Source organism: Geospiza fortis, unplaced genomic scaffold, assembly GCF_000277835.1.
Source record: "Geospiza fortis unplaced genomic scaffold, GeoFor_1.0 scaffold1212, whole genome shotgun sequence".
Lineage (NCBI taxonomy): Eukaryota > Metazoa > Chordata > Aves > Passeriformes > Thraupidae > Geospiza > Geospiza fortis.
The window spans coordinates 14,068-35,289 of record NW_005054626.1 but is presented as its reverse complement, the minus strand read 5'-3'; the positions used below and the strand labels follow the sequence as shown (position 1 = coordinate 35,289).

The 21,222-nt window shown below is 45.0% G+C and overlaps 1 protein-coding gene across 1 annotated transcript; it reads right to left on the bottom strand.

Annotated features, from left to right (window-relative positions):
- Positions 1–2,425: 2,425 nt before the first annotated feature.
- LOC102035481 (EF-hand and coiled-coil domain-containing protein 1) lies at positions 2,426–14,108 on the bottom strand (the record flags this gene model as incomplete). Its single annotated transcript, XM_031064774.1, is given in 7 exon segments — positions 2,426–5,172; positions 5,174–5,201; positions 7,259–7,328; positions 8,716–8,874; positions 11,342–11,501; positions 11,763–11,898; positions 13,963–14,108. Coding segments are annotated over 7 exon segments (796 nt in total), but the record flags the coding sequence as incomplete, so codon positions are not given.
- Between the last annotated feature and the right edge of the window lie 7,114 nt (positions 14,109–21,222).

Sequence of the window (21,222 nt, the reverse complement as noted above, 5' to 3'; positions counted from 1 at the left end):
TCTTTATTTCAAAACAATATTTTTTATCTAAATGGTATTTTAAGTCAAATTGTATCAGCCTCCACATATTTTCTCTCTTTTTTTTCTTGATCTGTTTTTGGCAACCTTAAGAGGTAGAAAATTCCTCACAAAAGACTGGACCTTGCCTTTGTTAGAGACCATTTTTCCACCTGTCATTATGAAAAAAAAAACCACCAATGAGAAGCAATCAGCAAAACCAAGGCTATCAAACAATAAAACCTTGAAGTACAGCAACTATCTCAAACTCTAATACCCAAACCCTCAGCTCTCATGACCTTTCTGCTTTGCAGGGTGCACGTGGGTGAAAGCACTTGAATGCTGATAATTTTTCCATGTCATCCCACAGCCCTTGTTAACTCCCTGACAGAGATAAGTTACCTCGCAGCTCTCTGAGGCAGAATCAGAAACCAGTAATTAAGAATGTAATTTGGTTTGTGCAGCCCAGGGAGCACAGGGAGCTCCCTGGGGTTTGACTCCTGCCCACTGTGAGCCAGGGGAAGCTGCCTGGAGGGAGGAATTTGGGCTGCCCATCCTCTGCAGTGAGGATGAGGAGGAGTTACAGCATGAGGAGGAGCTGTGAGGATGACGAGGAGTCACACCCTGAGGAGGAGCAGGGAGGATGAAGAGGAGCCACACCCTGAGGAGGAAGAGTGAGGGTGAGGAGCAGTAGCACCCTGAGGAGGAGCAGTGTGAGGATGAGGTGGAGTTATACCCTGAGTAAAAGCAGTGAGGGAGTGGTGGAGCACTGAGGATGAGGAGGAGTCACACCCTGAGTAGAAGAGTGAGGATGAGGTGGAGTCACACCCTGAGGAGGAGCAGTGTGAGGATGAGGTGGAGTTACACCCTGAGGAGGAGCAGGGAAGATGAGGTCTGAGTAAAAGCAGCGAGGCTAAGGAGGAGCACTGAGGCTGAGGAGCAGTCACAACCTGAGGAGGAGCAGTGAGGGTGAGGAGTTGTTACACCCTGAGGAGTAGCAGTGCTCACAGGAGTAGTGAGGATGAGGAGGAGTCACACCCTGAGGAGGAGCAGAGCTCACAGGAGCAGTTCAGGACACTTTGTGGGACATTCATGGGATGCCAGGATGGTGTGGGTTAAGGGCCCTCACAGCTCTCCTCATTCATTCCAGGCCCTGCCATGGCAGCAGCACCTTACACTAGGCCAGGCTGCTGCAAGCCCAGCCTGGAACATTCCAGGGGAATCCACAGCCTCTCTGGACAACCTGTCCCAGTGTCCCACCACCTGGGAATCCACAGCCTCTCTGGACAACCTGTCCCAGTGTCCCACCACCCTCAGTGAAGGATTTCCTCCCATGGTCCCATCTCAGCTTAAGGCCACCCCCTTGCCTCTGAGCCCAAACCTTCATGGAAAGCCTCTCCAGCCTCCCTCTGAGCCCCCTTTAAGAGGCTCTCGGCTCTCCCCAGAGCCTTCTCCTCATGCAGAGTTAATTCTGGTTTATCTCCTATTCTTTATTTCCTATTTTCCTATTATTTCTTTATGACTGAACTTAAACCCAAACAGCTGTGTGTGTTCTGTGCTGCAGGTTTTGGCAGAGGTGGGAATTTAAGGAGACCTTTTCCTCCTGATTCTGACACTCTGCTATTGGATGGAGTTTTGGGAGTTTCACGAGACAAAACTACAATTGTATTGGCAGGAGTAAAAATGGCCATGAACTGGATTTGCTGTCCAGCTGGTGACTGGGTCTAAAATGCCAGTTTAGGAATTTTAGAATTCCACTGAGCCTTTTCTTTCTCCTTTTTTGTTCTACAGTCTGGAAATGGGTGGGGGATCAAGTCTAGGAGCAAGCAATTCTCCAGACAGAGTCTGAAAGGGTTCCAGTTCAGAAAAATAGAAACATTTTGGGAAATAATGTCATTTAAGGAGTGAGTCTCATTTCAGGGAAGTTTGCTGTAATTCAGACTCCCCTTCTAAGTGAAGAAGTGAATGAGCTGCATAAAACAAGGAGGTTTTGTTCTGCTAAGCTCAGCTCTTCTGTGGGTACCTCAGTCCAGGTTTGGGGTGTGATGATTTCAGCCTCGAGGTAATTTGAAAGAAGTTGAGGAGGCAAAATGCAGTTGAGCTATTTTGGCATGCTGAGGCAAAAAGAAGAGACAGAAAAACAGAATAGAGACCCAAGACCTCTGAAAATCCCAGTCGTTTGAAAGTAAAGTGTAATTAAGGACATAAGGATGATTTTAATTTAATTTCACACTAGGAAACACACTCTATAGCTTTTGTATTTTGGGGAATTATACATAAAATTATTAAGAAAATAAGACAGTGTAAATACCAAAGGATTGTGTCTTAAACTCCATGAAATTATAAAATTGAGAGAGGCCCTGTGGCTGGTAATGCCACATGTCACATACACCCTGTGAAGGTTTAGTGTCACTCTCACACTGAGCAATTCCATTTTATTCCATTTTTATTTTAAAAGTGCTCCTTTCCTCCTAGTCCCAGCTCCTTCCATCCCCATGTACAGATTAAGGACAGTATCATGGAAGGGAGGAGTTTGAATTCCAGGTTTTTTCCTCCCAAAGTGTGCACAGATGCACTGAACCCCTCGGAGCAGCTCTGGCTGGACAAGGCCACTGATCCGCTGCAGAAATTCTGTGACTCAGAGTAACATCTGGGATGAGTCCTCACTGCCAAATACTCCAGAGACAGCTTCAAAAATAAATGGGACAATTATTAAACAACTTTACAGATCAGGTGGGCTTTCATTTAATAGTTAGTGCCTCCTATAAATGAAAAAATCATGGAGGAAACTCCTGGAAAAATGCTGTTTGTGCTAGAAGTGTGAACCCCTCAGAGGTTACCCAGGGAGAAATTTGCCAAATGGGAAGTAACTCGGGCATTGGGAGGGGAAGGGACATTGAGGATGAATTAAAATAATTTGTGGAAAAAAACCAAAAACTTCATGGTGGGGGTCAGGGGAGAAAATACACAAGCTTCCTTTTAGGGCCAGTTTGCAGGTTTAATAGAAAATTAATAAACTAAAACTGAGTTTGTGAGAAATAGACTGCCAGGTTTGGGGGACATGGGAACAGGAGAAAGGGTCCAGATGGTGACAAACCCAAATGCTGCAAGAACCCTGCAGTAAATGAGGATCCAGAGCCAGGTGTGTGCCTGCATTAGAATCCTGCTCCTGAACACACAGATTGGGCTCATTTCACCATTTCCTGGCATTTTCCCTCTTTACACCTCTGCCATGCTCCTGGGAAAGTCAGAGAGCTGCACCCAACAAAAGCTGATACTTCATTAGCAAATGAAGCCAAGCAGGGATCTGATTTTTGCTCATTTACACTTTTACCTGTGGCACAGCTAGAGGCTGTTTCTGTAGGATATAATCCTGGCATGTGCCTCAGTATATACTCACTAACAGTATATTATGCTCTGGTATTTTGTTAGTAATATATTTAGCATTAAGAGATAGTTTTCTTTCTTAGAGGGTGAATATTTTTCTATGTATATATGTCCTGTCTAATGTTTCTTTAAGAAAAATGTACATTAACAATATATGTCTATTCTTAAAATTTTCCTCTGCTAAACCACTAAAAACCCCCAAAATACAAAAAAGAAAAGAGGTAAAACACCACTGAACAGAGTTTGTTTCATTGTTTGCATAACACCTTTTGTTCTCTCCTTTAAAATGAAATTAAAATAATACAAATTTTTGTTCCCAGTGTGGCTCAAAGGTGCCACAGTTTTCAATGGAGGTGTGTGTGAGCTACACAGTGTGGAAAGGAATGGAAATCTTATTCCCCAGCTTGCATTGTGGACCTTATTCCTGTATGAAAACCTTTTTTCTGGGAAAAATTCATACATGTACAGTTGAATGATCTTATTTCATCACTGGCATTATCTCAGGCAAATCACATTCTTCAGAGATCCACAGTGCATCTTTTCAGTAACATAAATTCAGCTGGCTCTTTTAGGAACTCTGCCTCTGTTTGGCAGGTGAATGACACAGCAAAAGCACCTTGGAAGAATTTTTTTTTCACTTTTGCCCCAGGAATTATTTTATTGCTGATTAAAACATTCCATGGCACCATGATTAGACCCAGCTCTTTACATTAATTGGCCTCCATGTGGGGCCTGATTTTGTGTCTCTGCAGCTGCACTGAGGGAAATTAAACTTTAGAACCCGCTCCTGCACTGCACGAGTTGTTTGCTAACACAGAATGACAGCAAAGTGAATTTTTCAGCCCTTCCTTTCCCTGAGAGCCTGGGAACAAGATTGCTTTGGACCTCCTTCAAGCACTTAAATTTAGCTTCTTATGTAAAATCTGACTGTTGTCAGGAAAGGCTGCTGCATATTCCTAAGGCATCTCTATAATTGCAAATATAAAATTCAGCAGAGCAATAAAGAATCTAGCTTCAGAGTTAAATAAGGTGAATAATTGAGTAAGAAACACAGAGCCCTTAAAACCTGCACTGCTGGCACACACTCCTGGGTGTGTTTATCATTCAGTTTGTCATCTGTAAGGTAAAGGATAACAAATTCAGGGATAACAAAGGCTGCCTTGGCTTTGGAGTGGGGCTTCCACAAAGGCTGCAAACTGTGCCCAGCCCCTGCATAGCCAGGGCTGTAAATCCATGTTGGTGTGGTGGGCACAGTTTGGTACCAGTCCAGTCCCTGCATAACCAGGGCTGTAAATCCCTGTGGGTCAGGTGGGTGTTGTAGGCACAGTTTGGTGTCAGTCCAGTCCCAGTTTTGCAGGGCTGTAAAACCCTGTGGATGTGGTGAGGGTGATGGGCACAGTTTGGTGCCAGTCCAGTCCCTGCATAACCAGGGCTGTAAATCCCTGTGGATGTGGTGAGGGTGATGGGCACAGTTTGGTGCCAGCCCAGCCCCGGGGGCACCCCAGGGCTGGGCTCTGCAGCCCAGGTAAGGCAGGGTTGTGCCCAGCCAGGACTGCTGCTCCTCCCTTGTGTCACTGCTCGCTCCTGGCCAGTCCAGGCATGGCTGAGCTGGACAAATGTTCCTCATTCCTCCTTGCAGTTGGACAAATGTTCCTCATTCCTCCTTCCAGCTGTCCTGGGGCTGCTTGGGCTCAGCAGGAGATCACCAGGGGGTTGGACAGGGACCGTGGGCTCTGTGCCTGCTCCAAGGGCTGTTTGTGCAAGAGTTCACAGGCTGCCAGCTCCTGTCTCCAGCACTTCCAACAGCTGGGCTTTGCCTTGGGAAAGCAAATTGCAAACATGAGCATCTGAACAAAGTCGGCAAGTTGCAGTTTCACAATCATAACAGGCTCTTTTCTTCATAGGTGGCCTTTCAAGTGGTTATCATTAAATGTCTAAATTTTGTGACCAAATAATGAATTCCTGTCCAAAAACCTGTGAGCAAATCTGGGTTCATCTGTCTTCTCTGGTTTCCTCTTGCTTCATCCCCTGCCCACTGAGGTCTCATGTACTTGTGTGAACAAAGACTATTTCATATCACCATTGCCAACCCAACCACCCACTTCGGCTTGTCAGAGAAAAATGTTTCATTACAAAGACTTGGGAAAGAAAAATGTTTGATTATAAAGACTGGGAAAGCTGCTGAAGCCTCCCCAGGTGCACAGGCAGTGGGAAGCAGAGAAGATGGGCTGTGCATGGCAGTGGTGATGCAGAATGCACAAAGAGCAGCACTTGGAGTTTTGGGGAGCTGAGCTGTGCTGCTCATACAAAGGGAGGAGCTTTGAGCAGCATCCCTTGGTATTATTGTCACTGCTAGTAATGAAGGAATGGGACTTCTTTCAGGCTAAAAATGATTTATTGCTCAGACAAACATCAGTCTCAGGGGCTGTGAGATTTTAGAGGAGCAAGCATTGGGCCATAGCTCAAGACCAGACACAAGTTCTTTGTTCCAAGGCAATACAGAACTTTCTAACCCAATGACAGCTGCCACAGGGTTTATTTTGCTTTTCTAACCCATCACCTTTACTCACTTCCACTGCACTGTGATACTTTTGTCCAATGGCTTCTGTCTCACATGCACACAAATGCTTCTGTTGTAATTCTGAACTCTCAGCTCACTCCACACAACCCCAGCCCTACACTACAAACCCTTCACCATCTCATCAGTACAGCGTCTCACTTACTAAAGGCATATAGAAACATAAGTTTATTATTTTTCTGCTTAATATCTGTATATTGTATTTTTACATCAATCCAAGCTTCTTCCAAGGCTGCAGCTCAAACCCTTCAGTGCCTGTGGAAGTTTCTGTTTTTCCAGTTCCCACACCTTGGAGTCCCTGTTCCTTTGCAGGATAATTGGCAGCACCTTCTGGACACTGTGCTGTGGATCCAAAAAGTCTCCTCTTCTGTTCTCCCAGGAGAACATCAGACCCATGGCTCAGCTGTGGTTTCTCCTGTATTGGTGTCCTGGAGCCTACAAAACTCTGTCTTTGCCCTCTTTTCTCTGCTTCCTCTGCAGCTGAAGAGCACAGCTTGGCTCTGGGCTGCCTGTGCCCTGGATTGCTGGGCACAAGGAATATCAGCCTTTGAAACTGCAAACCCCAAAGGGTTCCTATGTTGTTCTTCCTAAATCACTGTAAATAATATTCTCCAAAACCCAGCCCCCAAGCCACATCTGGTCTTTTCTAATCTAGTCTTTGCTGCCTGCCTGTTAAAGCCCCTCCAAGCCATGTTCCTGGGACAGGATGTTCATTCCTTGGAGGGAAGTACAAATGCTCTGCTAATAGGAACAAAGTAATCAAAGCAAAGCCCTGGGGCTGTGATCCCTGCATGGCTCCTGCAAAGGCAGCTCCAGACCACTGCCAAGGGACAGGAACTTGCAAGTTTGATTTTCACACCAGGATCATGAAGTGCTGTTATTAGAGGAGTGCAGGTTTGAGCTAATTTCTGCACAGAACTGTTCTGATGGGTAAATCTTGTGCTGTAGAGAGGAACCCAACACACTGGGGTAGCAAACCTGAAAACAGCTGCATTACATACTGGGTCATTTCTCCACTTTCTTGTATCAATGAAACCCTAAAAACATTTACAAGATACTGAAATAACCCCCTAAGGCGAAATTTTAATTAAAATTTGACTAAAAAAGCACCCTGGGTGTGGTTTTGATGCATCACAGACTAGAAAGCATCGCTTTCTATAGGTATTCTTCTTGCAAGCTACCTCCTTCTCCCCAGCCTGTAACCCAGGATTTGAAATACCCTTTTCCTACCCAGTGTTTGTCCCCAAAGGACACTTTTCATGCTTCTTGGTCTTTAGATGTGATTTCTTTTCTTACCAGGCTGGGGGTCATGGCAGGACTCCAAAGTGCTCAGCAGGATTTTCCCCAGGGCTCGCTTCGATATGTTCTGTAAAAAACAAAACAAAATTATGGCACCAATGTGTCCTTCACCAGCTTACAGATATGCAACAGAACCTGTGTGCAGGTATTTGTATTTGGAAACTAAACCAAAATGCCACTAAATCCTGATTAACACAAGATTTGATATTTGCTTTATTTTCAAGCATTTGATCTTAAACCTTGCTCAGACAGTTTGTAGGGGGTTGTAATTCCTTAATATGGCTGTGGAAAGAGAAATAACAATTATTCAGCCAGAAATGCAGAATTTTCTAGAGCTTGTACCTAAACAGCTGTAGGTGGCAAGGAGGGAAAGCAGAGCAAAAGCTCTTTGAGTCCTCTGCCAGGTCTGTGGGAAGGTGAGCTGGACCTGGTGGTGTTATTTTAGGAAGGGTCTTCTCAAACCCAGCTGAAGAACAGAGCAAATGTCCTGTGGCAGGGCTGGATCTGAGATGTAAACTACTTAGGATTTGGATGGTCTCTCTCAGTGGTGGTTTTACATATGAAATCTGGTGGGACATTACATAATGTGCCTGGGAAAGCAAACTGTCCTCATTTGCTGTCAAGACACTGGTGTGCTTTCTGGGAGATGGTCTTGCAATCAATTTAATTAGCACTTAGAGAGCCCTGAGTAGCTACAGGGACAGGTTGTTCTTGCTAAAACTTCAAGAAGTGGAAGTGGAAGGGAGCAGTTCTGGGAGGAAGATGCTGTTGCCTCCAGGCAGAGCTGGCCCTGCTCCCTGCCTGGAGCCCCCAGTGGGGACTGGGGCAGAGTGGGAAGCACTGTGAGGATTTCACATGGCCTCAGCAGCACTGTGTGAGGTTTTATTAGCCCTGTCAGGATGTGTGTGTGCCTTTGGGCAGTCACTGTTCGGTGGCAGGTCCTGTTGGGAATGAAATGTTTCAGACATGAAGGAGAACGTGCTGGGGAAGTGACACCTAAACCCACAGGTTCTGATGGGTCTCTTTTGTCTTGGGTACATCCCGTCAGGGATTTAGGGGATTCTTGCTGAACTCCCCTGGGAGTTTCATCTCTTTAATGCTGACTCAGAGTTACATTAGCATACAATTAAACAAAGGTCCTGTTCTAGAAGATAAAATACATATTCTGGAATCTTCCTGATTGCTCACTCTGTTTTCCTTGTTTGCCCTCAATTTTGGTTTAGAGGGCAATGAGCTTGAAAATTCAGCTCCAAGGAGACCTCTAGGCTTTTAGAAAGCAAGCAAAGGGGTCTGAAAGCTTTCTGCAACCACCAGGCAGCTCCCAGGGCACACACCTGTAAAATCCTGTCCTGCTGTAAAGGATTTTGTACTTCCTAGAAGGGATGAACATATTCTCAGTTTGGAAGGGACTCCAAAGCCCAGTTTTCAGTCCCAGGACTGCTTTCTCACCATACCAAGCCTCGGAGCTGTTGGAGAAGCTGCAGAACATCCAGGAGCTTCTCTTCCACCAGGGACAGCCGAACCCTCTCTGTCTCCAGCATCTGCAGCTCCATCTTCAGCACTTCTGTCTCCTCCACCTTCTGCTGCAGCTCCCCGAGCCAGGGGCCCTTCATCTGCACAAAACACAGCAAACTGAAGGTACTGAAGCTTCTCCTTTCTTGCCCAAGGATTGCAAAACTGAGTTTCCCCCCTTTTGTGGTAAATGGGGCTCCCTCCAGAAGATTCCCTTGAAGGGAAGTCCATTTCTTTAATGTGCTACATGAAGTGAGATATCAGGGGTTGTTAGGAAATCAGAGCATTGCTCTTGTGCACAATGGGAGCTCTTTCATCACTGGGTGCAGGCAGCTCATTCAGGAATTTTAAATATTACATTTATTATATATTTTATACTTAAATACTAACATTGCTATGTCAGCCTTCTCCCCTTTTGCATTCCTGTTGTCCTCTATAGAGCAGAACTAATTTGTGTGCCCTCACACAATCATTCTTTGTCTTGCAGCTCCTACCTAGCAATCATCTGTACACTTAGTGAGACAGGAAGATGTCTCTGTCCCTGGTGCAGTGGGAACCAGGTGAGGAACACCAAGAGCAACAACCTCTCCCCTGTTTCTCCTTGCTTTTCTCCAGATGTTGGGATGAACTTCTCCTTTGACCCTGCATGGCAGTTCAAAAACTAATTGCCTTTTTAATTAAGCTGGCAGCTTGCATGCCATCTTATATAGAAAATAATTGGCATTTTTTTAACACTACACTTGGCAGCATGACACTTTATTTTTAGACTTTAGAACTCCTGTTGTCCCCATCTATCACCCCCAGGTCAGCACCCTGTCTTCAGGAGGAGCTATTTATAAGTGTTTGCCTGTTGGAAAGTAGAACTTTGTAGACATGACAAATCTCAGAACTCTCTCAAACTCTGGTTTTACAAGCTTCAGGTGGAGCAATTATTCATCACTATTTGAGAGTGCTGCCCTTCACTTGCCTGCTGAGGCTTTTGCTTGTTAGCCTTGTTGTTATTTGTGTGATTTTCCACGCTGAGCAGGTACAAACAGAAGCATATACAGCCATGTGTAAGGCACTTTTGTCAGCCTCAGGGAAGGTGTTGGTGGTTTATTTATCAAGCCAATATATTTATTTGCAAGGTGCTTGAGAGAGAGCATTTCTCAGTCTTCCTATTTGCTTTCTGTTGATTACAAGGAGAGTCACCTTTTTGACAGGAATTTTTTATTACTTGTCTGTTTTGTAGCAGCAAATTCCTCCCCTATAACTACTGGCTAATATAAAAAGGCTTAAGAAAAAATTTCCTAACAGGCTCAACATGATTCATCCCACTGCAATTTAATTCATGTCACAGTGAGTTGGCACTGTGTCTTCTTCACCTCCTTGCTTGCCTCTAAATCAAGAGCAACAGATTCCATTTTTCTTCTGGAATTTTGTATTAGTCTGTTGATAATGGTGCTTTTCCAGACAAGCTGCACACAACCAATATCCATCAGCAGAGATGAAAAAGAGGGCAGTATGATGCTGCAAAAGAAGATGAGCATCTCAGAATGGGGAAAAAAGGAGAAGAAAACTGGCACTACCTGCAGGTATTTTTTTTTCCTGTGGACTGATGCTAAGCAGTAGAGAAGGAACTTCTGTGTTTCTCTAAAGAATACTGCAAGGATAAATTGCCATTGAATACTGCAAATTGTGTAAGGCAGAAACAGGATTTTATTCTGGCTTTAATTTTTTTTCCCTAACAAGTACTCTTTCATTTAATTTAGTCAAGTGAGAAAATGATATGAAACACTGTTAAAACACAAAGGATGGCAACATGTGAAGCTGAATATTTTACCCTCCCTTTAAATATTTCACTGATTCACATAATCCTTTTAAAACTACTGGAAGCTTTCTGCTTTGTTTAAAGATGGGGTATAAAATACTGAACAAGCACAGGAGAAAGCAGACCAGGGCAATGCACTATTTTTGTTTCACAGAAAGATTGCTGGCACTTCTGTGCCCATCAGGAGCTGAAGTGTGCAGAATTTAAATAGTGAGATCACACAGGACTGCTGGGACACAGCTCTTTAAATAATGTGGTTATAACCTCTGCTCAAGGGGAGCTGGACATGCTGCAGAACTAATTTTATTCATATTATATTGGATTTCTGTATTATATTTATGACATAAATATGTCAGTCTAAGGACAATAAAAAGACAGAGTAAATGGGATAATTTACCCCAAAAGGAGTCTCAGCCAGCCTGACGGATTTATTGAAAAGTTATCCTGCTCCCAGAGGTGTTGGATGCTTTAGGATATGGGGAGTGCTTCATCCACAGCTGGAGAAGCTCAGTACATCAAGGACAGTATTTGAAGGGCCTGGGGTACCTCTCATCCTCCAATGGCAGTTTGGGTAGGAACCAGAGCAGAAATGCAGGTGTTGGAGGAGAGCAGGAGATGTCTGAGCTGACAAACTACAGCACAACGAGAAACATCAGGAACAGAGAGCAGAATGGCCAGAATAAAACAAAAACACACACAGATGCAGCTCCCCAAAGATGCATAAACAGCTCTTTCACACTCTGCTTGGCACCTGTTACCTCTTCCATGCTTGTTTCCAGTTTTTTCTCTTGGTGGCCCTTGGGTTCTGGCTGCTCTGTGAGGGGGGAGATTGTCCCCAAGAGCTCCACAGGGTCCTTCCCCTCAGTGCTGCTGGTCTCCAGGTAGGACAGCAGCTTTCTCCATGTCTTTTCATCACATCTACACACATCATTAAGAGAAAAGAGTTAGTGAGACCTCACAACAGAGGTCTGTGTTTGTTAAAACCAGTTTTCCTGTGGGATTCTTGGCAGCACGGGTCACAAATGAGTGTCTGACACTAATCAGGGCTCGGGGGGAATCTCCAGCAGGCTGCTCCCCACGTGCCACACAGGATGGGCACAAGGCTCCTGACCGTGGCCACAGGTTGTGAAATATCTTTGCAAAGGGCTCAAATGGCATTAATTAAGGAATTAAACTTACCCACTGCCACAGCAAGGGAGCTTGGCCAGGATCCTCCTCACGTGGCCCAGCTGGGGAGCGCGGTGCCCCGGCCACTGCTCCTCCTCCTCGTCCGAGGCGGCCTGGCCCTCCACGGAGCGGCAGAGCTGCTCCTCTGCTGGGAGACAGGCAGCCCTCAGCAGCACCCCAACAACCCCGCTGTGATCTCACGGTTTGCCTCAGATACCTCGGGTTTCTCTCTGTGGATTTCCCCAGGTGTGCCAATCACCTCTCCTTTCCCCACTCTGACACCTGCCAAGTGCTGTCTGTCAGTTTTGGAATTCCAGAAGGGCCTCGAGTGATTGGCAGAATTCAAAAGACGCCTTTCAACCCTGGGGGACATTAGGCCATCCAGGTGTCATTTGTCCCCTGACACTCCCCCACCCCTTACCTGGTTGATGGGATCCCTGCCCCTTCCCTCCCCCTCTCCCTGGGGTTAAAAGGAACAGCAACCACTCTTCTCACTGGTTACAGCTGTAAAAGTCAGGCCTGTTCCCAATCTTTGATAATTGGCCCAGCTGCAACTCTTTAGGGGTAAGATTACTTTCTACACTATCTTTCTTTTTGTGGTTGGAGGAGCTCTGTTAGAGCTGTTGCTGGATTCAGAGGCCTGTGTGCCAGGAATAAAGCTCTGGATCGAAACCCTCCAGCAGAACCTCACTCCTTTCCTTCCCCTCGCCTTGAAGCCTCTCTGCCAGAGGTAAACCTGAGCTCCTGCAAGCCTGGACTTGTCTCAAGCACCCAGCTGCAATATCCAGCCAGCCAAGGGTGTCTCTGAGGTGAAACCATCACACATCCAGCCAGCCAAAGGTGTCTCTGAGGTGAAACCACCACAGCTGCCACCTTTGGCCAAGCAGCAAGGGCCGGACAAGCCCGGGTACAACCCATCCGGCAATATTGGTAATTAATTCCATTACCCAGCTACACCCCCAGCCTGAGCCAGAACAAAGTGAGAGCCTGAAACCTCGGGCAGGTCCCCAGCAGCCTGGGAAGGGGCTGAGGCGGTGTACTGGTTCTGAATGGGAGGCGTTTACAGAAGTGACACAAAACCACCACAGGCAGCTGCAGCCAAGATCCTCATTTTAAGAGTCTTGAACATTTCAGTGCTCTTTTGTGGGTAACTTGGAGCTGTTTACCTCAACTCTCTTCTTTCCTTGAGTTAGGGTAAGGGTAAGTGTGAAGGATCAGTTGTTGTGGGGGACAATTACTGTTCAAGGACACAGATTTTTTACTTCATCTCTCTGAGTTAGTTTTTCTGCCTAAGTAATCCTATTTTACTTAACGGAACATTTCCCCCTGTTTTAGAATCTATGACCCCATGATTTATTTGTATGAAAACATTTTGCTAGAAAGCAGCTGTTCTTGAAATACAGGTAGTGTAATTTTATGTGGAAACTCTGAGCTGGCAAAGTGTGTGATTTGATAAAAACATTTGTAAAAGCAAGTTTGGTTTCTAAGTCTAGCCAGGTGAAGAACATGCTACAATGTTAATTGTATTTACTTATCACTATTTTTAACATTCCCAAGCAGCTGCTTGCCAGCTCCGCTCAACACACACCTAAAATCCAATTTTTTGTCACAACAAACAGCTCTCCAGCCTGCAGTAAAGGTGCCTTGTAACTCAGAATTATTGTCAGATAAGTGCTTTTGTGGTCTTTGAACTGGATGTGCCCAAAAAAATAAATCACTGCAGGGAAGCCAAAGCGTGCAGTGTTATGGCAGCTGTTGGGGCTACATGTGCTTAACAGTTTGGGCTTGTCCAGAGTCACTGGAGCAGCCAGGATGTTTCCAAGGAACGTGGCTGTACAGAATATTAACTGCAAATTGTTTCCTTGGAAATTATTTTCGCTGAAGTTCTGCATTTTTATTTACAAAGAAATGAAATCTTTATACTTTTTAAGCCAGGAAAAAAGGTTTTGGTGGGATGACTCATGTGGAAAAAGCAGTTTTGAATCATAGCTCTAAGTGATAAGTTCAGTCTTTCATTAAACACAGAATTATGTGGGGAGTGAGGAGCGGAAATTGGGCTATAAGGTTTTGCATAGGTCTGGGATTTCATGACTCTCTAGGACTGGTTTGTGGTGTGGTGCCTTGACCTCTCTGGTGGTTTTGCTGCTGCTGGCACCAGAGATGAGAGAGGCCAGGCAGTGTTTGGGGCTGGCTTTGGGGCTGGGGTCGGTACCGTGGTCGGCGGTGCCTGGCGGTGCCATGGACACTCCGCGGGTGCCCCTGGGCATGGCTGCTGCCTCCTCCTGCTGCTGTTCCTGCTCCTCCTGCTGCTGCTCAGGGCTGCTCTGCTGGGCCAGCTGGCATCGCTCCCGTTCTGACCTGCAAAAGAGGCCAGAGGGTCATAGCTGAGACAGAGACAGTGCAAAGCAACCCATTCCATTTCCAGAAGGCTTCAAACCCTGTTTTCATTCTAGCATGCATGCTTGTTCTACATTCTTACAAAGCTCAGAAGTTTACACTTTACTCACTGGTCATGAGAGACAAGCAAAGGGCTTATAGGAGTAGGCAGCTGCAGGTTTCTCTTATTTATCCTTCTCTCTTTCTTGGTTTCTATGTCAATGACCTAGGTAGGAAATTCTTCCTACCTAGGGGTAAACATGGATCCTCTTATCAAACTTCTCAATGGCTCACAAAAGTTGCTGTAAAACTTCTTCCACACCAGAGTGAGGTTGGCATGCAGGAAATTGGAAAACCAAGATGTATCCAGCATGGCTTTGGTTCAGTGCAGCTGCTGGGAGTGGATGAAGAACGGGGCCACTGTCCCCAAGGGCTGCCTGAGGTGACTTCCCTGACAGCCAAAGGAAGGTGGATTTCAGCTGTCCTGTGATAAGAAGAGCTGAACAATGCCTGTAACTTTTAGGTCAGGTCAAAGACCTCTAGGAAACATCTATGGAGTGGTCACTGTGGCCACAGGGACCTGCACCCAGTCCCATGGGCTCAGACATGGCAGGGAGTCGGATCCATGTCTTGTGAGTGCTGGGGTGAAGCAGAGTCAGAGCCTGAGCAGTCAAAAAGAATGATCCAGGAATGGTGGCACACCTGGAAACCAGGGATTGCGGGTGAGGAGTGTCTCAGAATGGGTGTCATTGCTGACAGCCTCCTTTGGGATTGTCTTTGTCTGAGGTCAATGACAGGACATCACACTTATGTGTTTTAAAGGAATGGTTTCAAGGGATGGGACACAGATCAAATAATGTAACTGAGGAAAAGGAGTCCTCAAAGGTGCCAAATTCCCTCCAAATTCTTCTGTAGATTAGTTTTGGTCTCGTGAATATTGAATATTTCCTTTATTTAACACATTAAATAGCAAAAATGAGAGCTAAACCACTTAGCAGGTGGGTCCTGCTGACACAAGTTGTATAATGTAAGCTTTCTGTACAAATCTTGTGCTTCCTGCCAGGAGCTCCAGCTGCAGCTGGGAGGGGACTTTGGCTGCAGGGATGGAACAGCTGAGGCCATGACCAGAATTGCAGAGCTTTTGTTGAACTCAGCTGCTCCTGAGGAGCCACACCAATGGTAGCTCCCTTATTGCCTGTGAAACCGTAAGGAGTAAACAAAATCATGAATTTAACCACACTATTTAAAAACATCTGTAGGGGAGAAGCTGAGCTCAGCCTTGCAGAGAAGCCAGCACTTGCTTTACCCCCTCGAGTAGGGCTGACTGCATTAAAAACTGACTTACTTCATTTGCAATTTATGGTGTTATTATCCCCATCAGCAGCTCTGGAAAAAATAATTCTGGAGTGGTGCACAAATAAACTGCTCTGTAAAGCCTGGACATTCAGAGTGGGGTGCTCTGAGAAGCATCACAGAGCTTCAGAGTTCTGGAGAGCAGCTGAGGGATATTCCCCTTCACAGGGATACTGCATTTTACTTTCCTGCAATGTGCTGATTTTCTGGTACTCTACAGGAATCCTTTACAATTTCTTGAGCACCACAGTTGGTGTCTGAGCAGACTGTTCTCCGTTTTGAGCTGCAGTATAATTCAGATTGCTTGGGTTTCAGATTCTAGATTTAGTTCACATAACACAGATGCTGATATTTCAGTGATTATTTATTGCAGTGGTTAAGATTTTAAAGTATAAAACATGGAGAATTTTCAAGTATCATGAAAATCTTTTCCAGCAGGTGTGGGCGAAAGGGACTCGAGGAGGAGCTGGAAGCAGGGATCCTCACTGCTTCTCAAACACAGGTTTAATTCTCTCCTCATTGCTATTCATACAGCATCAAATGGGTCTCCATAAATGAGAAGCAGAGTGAATAAACAGCACATTTGTTTGGGGCAAAGATCAGAGGGGGAAGGTTTGTGTGGGGTGAACGTGGCAAGGCTTCCATGGAGACAGGGAAACAGCCCCCATTCATGGCAGAGCCTTTGTCCCCAGCATAATGGGCAGCAGCACTGCAGAGGGGAGAGTTTGCAGAGTACTGGACCTCAAAGTAATGTCCATGACTAATTGGCTTTTAATTGGCTCTGCTGTATTGTTATGGAAACATGGAGCTGCAGGAAAACCCACCTGCTTCTGGTGCTGAGCAAATCTTGGGTTTGAATAACTCCTGACTGATCAGAAAATAACTCTGAGGAATTATTAACTTGTCATTCACAGACCTTTAACTGGTCTCTTTTAGAGACTTCCTTGGAGCAGATCAAACAGCTGTGTGCATACATTGCCCTGAATGTAGTTATACTCAGAGCTACACTTTATTTTCAAAGTGTAGGATTTGTGGTTTTTAACCAAAATGAGGTGTGATTTTTATTTTTGTACTATTTTACCTAAGCTGTCAGAGTTCAGGGAACTCAGAATGGTTTCAGTTTTGGCTTACTCCCTGTGGGAATTAGAGACTTCAGGTATGCACATTTTGGAATTATTTATGATTTCTCATTTACAGCTGAGATTTTGTTTTCACGCTGGAGCTGAGTGTCTGTGTGGGTTTCTGAATTCATCTCTCTCTGGTTGGAGCTGTGAGCTCCCCCCCAACAGAAATCCTATGAATGAACTTTCTGTGATCAATTCAGATGCTTCATCTCAGCTTTTAAAAAGCTTTAAATATCTGTTAGGTATTAAAGATAAATGTTTAAAAGCATTAATTTTTAGTAGCTGTAATAAAGATCACTAAATATCCTGGCTTTATATGGGCAGTTCTAAAGCATAGTTATAACTTCAACTATAATGGTTACAGTTCTGGGAGGTTTCCAGTTTCTTGGCTGACGATTTTCATTTTCTTGCCAGAATCACCAGCCTCTAGAAAAAAATCACTGATGTTTTCTTGCAAACCTTTCCATCTCCCTGCATGCTGGATATGAGCAGGCAAATCCAGGGCTGGTGCTGTCACACACAGCAGGGCTGTGCCTTGCTGTCCCTCCTGTGGTGGCTTTGAGCACTCTGGAGGCAGCACCAACCTTTGTGCACCCACGATGGAATGGCATTGTTTGAGGTCTGCTTTTAGCCCAGCAATAGCAACACAGGCATGTAGGAGCAAACACAGCCTCACCCCTCATGCCCGTGCCAGAATTGCCTGGATACATTCTGTTTGTCCTTCCTGCTTTTCAAACTCGCATTTTGAGAATTCCGTCTTTCCTGACTTGGATTTTACAGAAAGATGCTTGAAAGCCTGTAATGAAAAAATGAATAACTAAAATCCTGTGGTGTTCTGAGCACTGACAACTCTAACCAAGGCACTTGACATTAATCACTGAGGCCAGGGAAAGCAGAGCTGCGCTCCTGTGATCATTTCCTTGTGTAACAGCCCTCACCTCGTGTGTTCCTTCACGTAGACCTGTGCTGTTTAATCCCCAGGAATCCTTCCCTTATCTCCTGGGTGCTGCAGTGTATGGCAGTAAAATTCAAATGTCCAGGGAGCCTTTTAATGTCTTCAGAAGTGTTCTTCCTGACAGACTATTTAACAGCTGGGTGAAGATCCTGCAGAATTCCACTCTGAAAGCTTAAAAATGTGCCAGAGCTCTTTTTGATGTCTGTAAAACTGCATCTATCCCTGAGTGTGGCACAGGCTGAGAGCTCCTTCTTACTGGCATGTAAATTCCTTCAGGATTTATTTCAGCACCTCCCAGATTTAGAGCCTCGTGGATCTGGAGTGACAGGAGAGAAGATGGCTCATTTAACAGCAAACACTATGCCTTCAGCTGGCTGTGAGTTATTTCTGACAGGGTCTTCCTGAGTTTGGGAAAACCCAACAGGAATGAGGGAGGGGCTGTGAGCAGCTCTGCATCCAAGCTGGGTATTTCTTAGGAGCTGTGCAAAGGGGTTTTGGTGCCTGCAGTTCCCCAGGAGAGCTGAGCTGGGGTGTCAGAGCCAGCAGCTTCCACTCCTCAGATCCTGCATCAGGAAGCAACAACAATTACCTCACCCTGTTTGCTGCTTTGCAAAAACATCCTTGGAGCTCCAGAGTGCTGCTCTCCACCACAGACTCTGGAATTCTGCATGTTCCTTCAATCCCAGCTCTGTGCCTGCTAGCTTGATGCCTTTAGAAAGTTTTAAGTTTTCTGAGAGCAGCCTGTCCTTTGCCTTCTTGAAATATTGTTCTGGTAGGTGACTGAAAACTAATTCCTGAATTGATTCACAGAACTCAGAATGTTCTGAACTCCCAAGACTCAGTCTTAAGTGAATGGCCCATGGTTGGATCAAATCCACAATCTTGGCATTATTAACACCATGCTCTGACCAACTGAGTCAATCTCAGGGTCAATTATGTTCCTTTGCAAATATTTGGAAGTTATTTGCCAGTTCCTAAAGACCAGAAAATGCTGCCTAATGATTCTGCATTTATTGGGATTCTGCATTTATTAGGATCCTGTGTTTGGCAGCAGTTACAGCAGCTTCTATTTTGTCTTTTGTTGCTGATATGGTTGAATAAGAAACATTATCGGGAGGTCAAAAGCCACTGACAGGAGTGTAATGTGACCATTTTAGCTGCTCCCTGGGTGTAAGAACTGATTTCTGCCAGCGTTCAGCACTCTGGCTCATTTCCCTTCTCCATGCTGGACCTCTGCCTGTCTCAGCAGCACCTCCCATTTCTTTGATGAGCCCCAGTCCAAGCAGGTTTGCATTGCATTCATCACCAAAGTCACTTAAACTTAGATCTGAGTTTAAATTTACATAGACTCTTTCCTAGCAGAACACTTAAGTAGGTGCATCATTTTAGCCAATTATGGCATCTCATTGACATAAACCCAGTTTAATTAGAGTTTAGCTCTGATTATGTGGCCACCACAGGCTGCAGTGCAGAGCTCCTAAATGAGGTGAAGAAGAGAGATGGTCATAGGTACAGGAAAATTCCTCTTGGGGAAGTTGGGTAAACAGGATTCCTGTTTTCAAAGTCAATAATATTTTAACAAAAGGCTTTGGTTCTTTGCTTCTCCCTCTTAAAAAAAAAAAGCCAATGCTTAATTGCAGTTTTCCTCTCATTACTGGAGCCTCGCCATGGGGGATCCCAGCAGTGTGTGAGGGGTTGGAGCTTTTTTGGGGGGACACATCATGGTCCCCATCACAAGCAGCCCCTGCCCAGGAGCCCACAGGGGGCAAAGACCCTTCCTTTGGACACTCTCACAGGTGTTTAGAAACAGACACTTCCTCTTGTTTTCAGAGAGCTTCCTCAATAGATTTCCACAGGAAGAGAGGGAAATCTGTATGAAAAACAGGAAGCAGTCCTCAGAAGCTTTCTGTGATCAGCACTAGGAGGAAGACTTAAAATAAATGTGGTTGTTTGAAGCAGTAGGTGATACCAGTGGTGTTGTCTTATGTAAAAACAGTGATTAATAACATCACAGGGCTGCAGCAGGATTAAAAACCTCAGGTGATTATATATTTAGCTTTTCATTGTAGTTGACAGCAGGTGACCAGCACTGAAACTTCTGTAACCTGGTTTTTACACCATATTTTCTATTTTCACTTTACTGCCCTGGGCAACCCTTTTGGAAAACTTCCCATCTCTCTCAATCTTGGATGGGATCCCAAACTTTCTCATGCTGATTCTGTTCCTCTTGCCACCAATATTAGACTTCATCTTTTCCCTTGGCTTTTTGACCTTCTATAATTCAGTTTCAAATCCTGAGATTTATGCATCAGAAGGGAAGACAGGTCAGGATAAAATCTGACAAAATCTGACATACAGAAATATTTGTTAATTAAAACCTTCTAGAGGTTTTGCAATGATCCTTTCTGATCCATCTTCAAACTCCCACAAAGTTCTAGATGTTATGGAGTTGTTACAGACTTTACTGTGGGCACTGAAAAGAGAGAGGGAATTTGTAACTCTCCACCTTAAAAGCAACTCTAGTCACCCTAGAAAAATGTTCCAGCTTTCTCCCAAATTTGCCCTAAACCATAACATGGCTTCATTGGGAATCTTGGGCTGTGGAGTGTAAGGTAGGTGACACAGGCCCATCAAAAATGGGGATATAGCATGTGGAATGACAGTTCTGAGGGGAGAAACTCTTACATTTTTAAATCCTTCAAAGGAAATTTGACTTACTTTTACTGTCACTTTCTTCATTTCATAAAGCCAAACATCAGAAAGGAGAAGATGGATTTGGCCTTCACAGTGTGTTGTTTGCATTTGAGAAGTTAGAGATAATACATTCTGTGCTCATTTCTGATACAGAAAATGGCAAAAAATGAAGGCAGAGAATGTTTCTGAGTTCCACAGCTAGGCTTTAGTAATTAGACACATTGTATTTCAAGAGATATATGAAATAAAAGCCCAAAATCCTCACAATGCAAAAGCATCTGAAACAAAATCTCTTTTATCCACTCCACTCAGCTGGCAAATGCTGCTGGTTGGATTTTTAAAGGCAACCCCCAAGAACAGGGAAACATTTCATATTGTACTTTTTGAAGTTTCCATCAGAGCGAGCACAGAAGGCTTTGGAGATGTGAGAAGGTCCCTTTGAGGCCAGAGCACAGCCAGCAGGGATGTGCTGCACAGTTCAGGGCTCCTTTCTGCTCAGTGCCACAAGACAGCCCTGCTGGCTTTGCTTTGCTGCTCCAGCTAGAGCTGCTGGAAGGAGCAAAGCAAAGGAGACTGTTTCATCTGAGAGAGACTTAAAAAAACAGCAGCAGGGCTTTGGAGTGAATGTACATATTTCTTGGGTTTGGTTTCTGTAGATACCTGAAACAACTAAATGGGGAAAAAAATCAATATAGTCCCTGCAAAGTGCAATATTGTTGCAGTGTTCAGCCTGAGATTTATCAGCAGAGCACCCTTCTCCCTCCAAACCATCATTTATGGTTCTTCAAAGTGCTCCTGATTGCTGTGAGTGCACTCAGTGCAATCTTTCACTGCAGGAATGGTTGCTCCCTGTGATGTGCTGTGGGGTTCAGGAACTGAGAGAGGCCCTGGGAGAGCATTCCCAGAGCTGCAGTGACCAGCCTGGCAAGAACAGCTAAAAGTGGCATTGACCATGCCCTGCCTGCCTTTT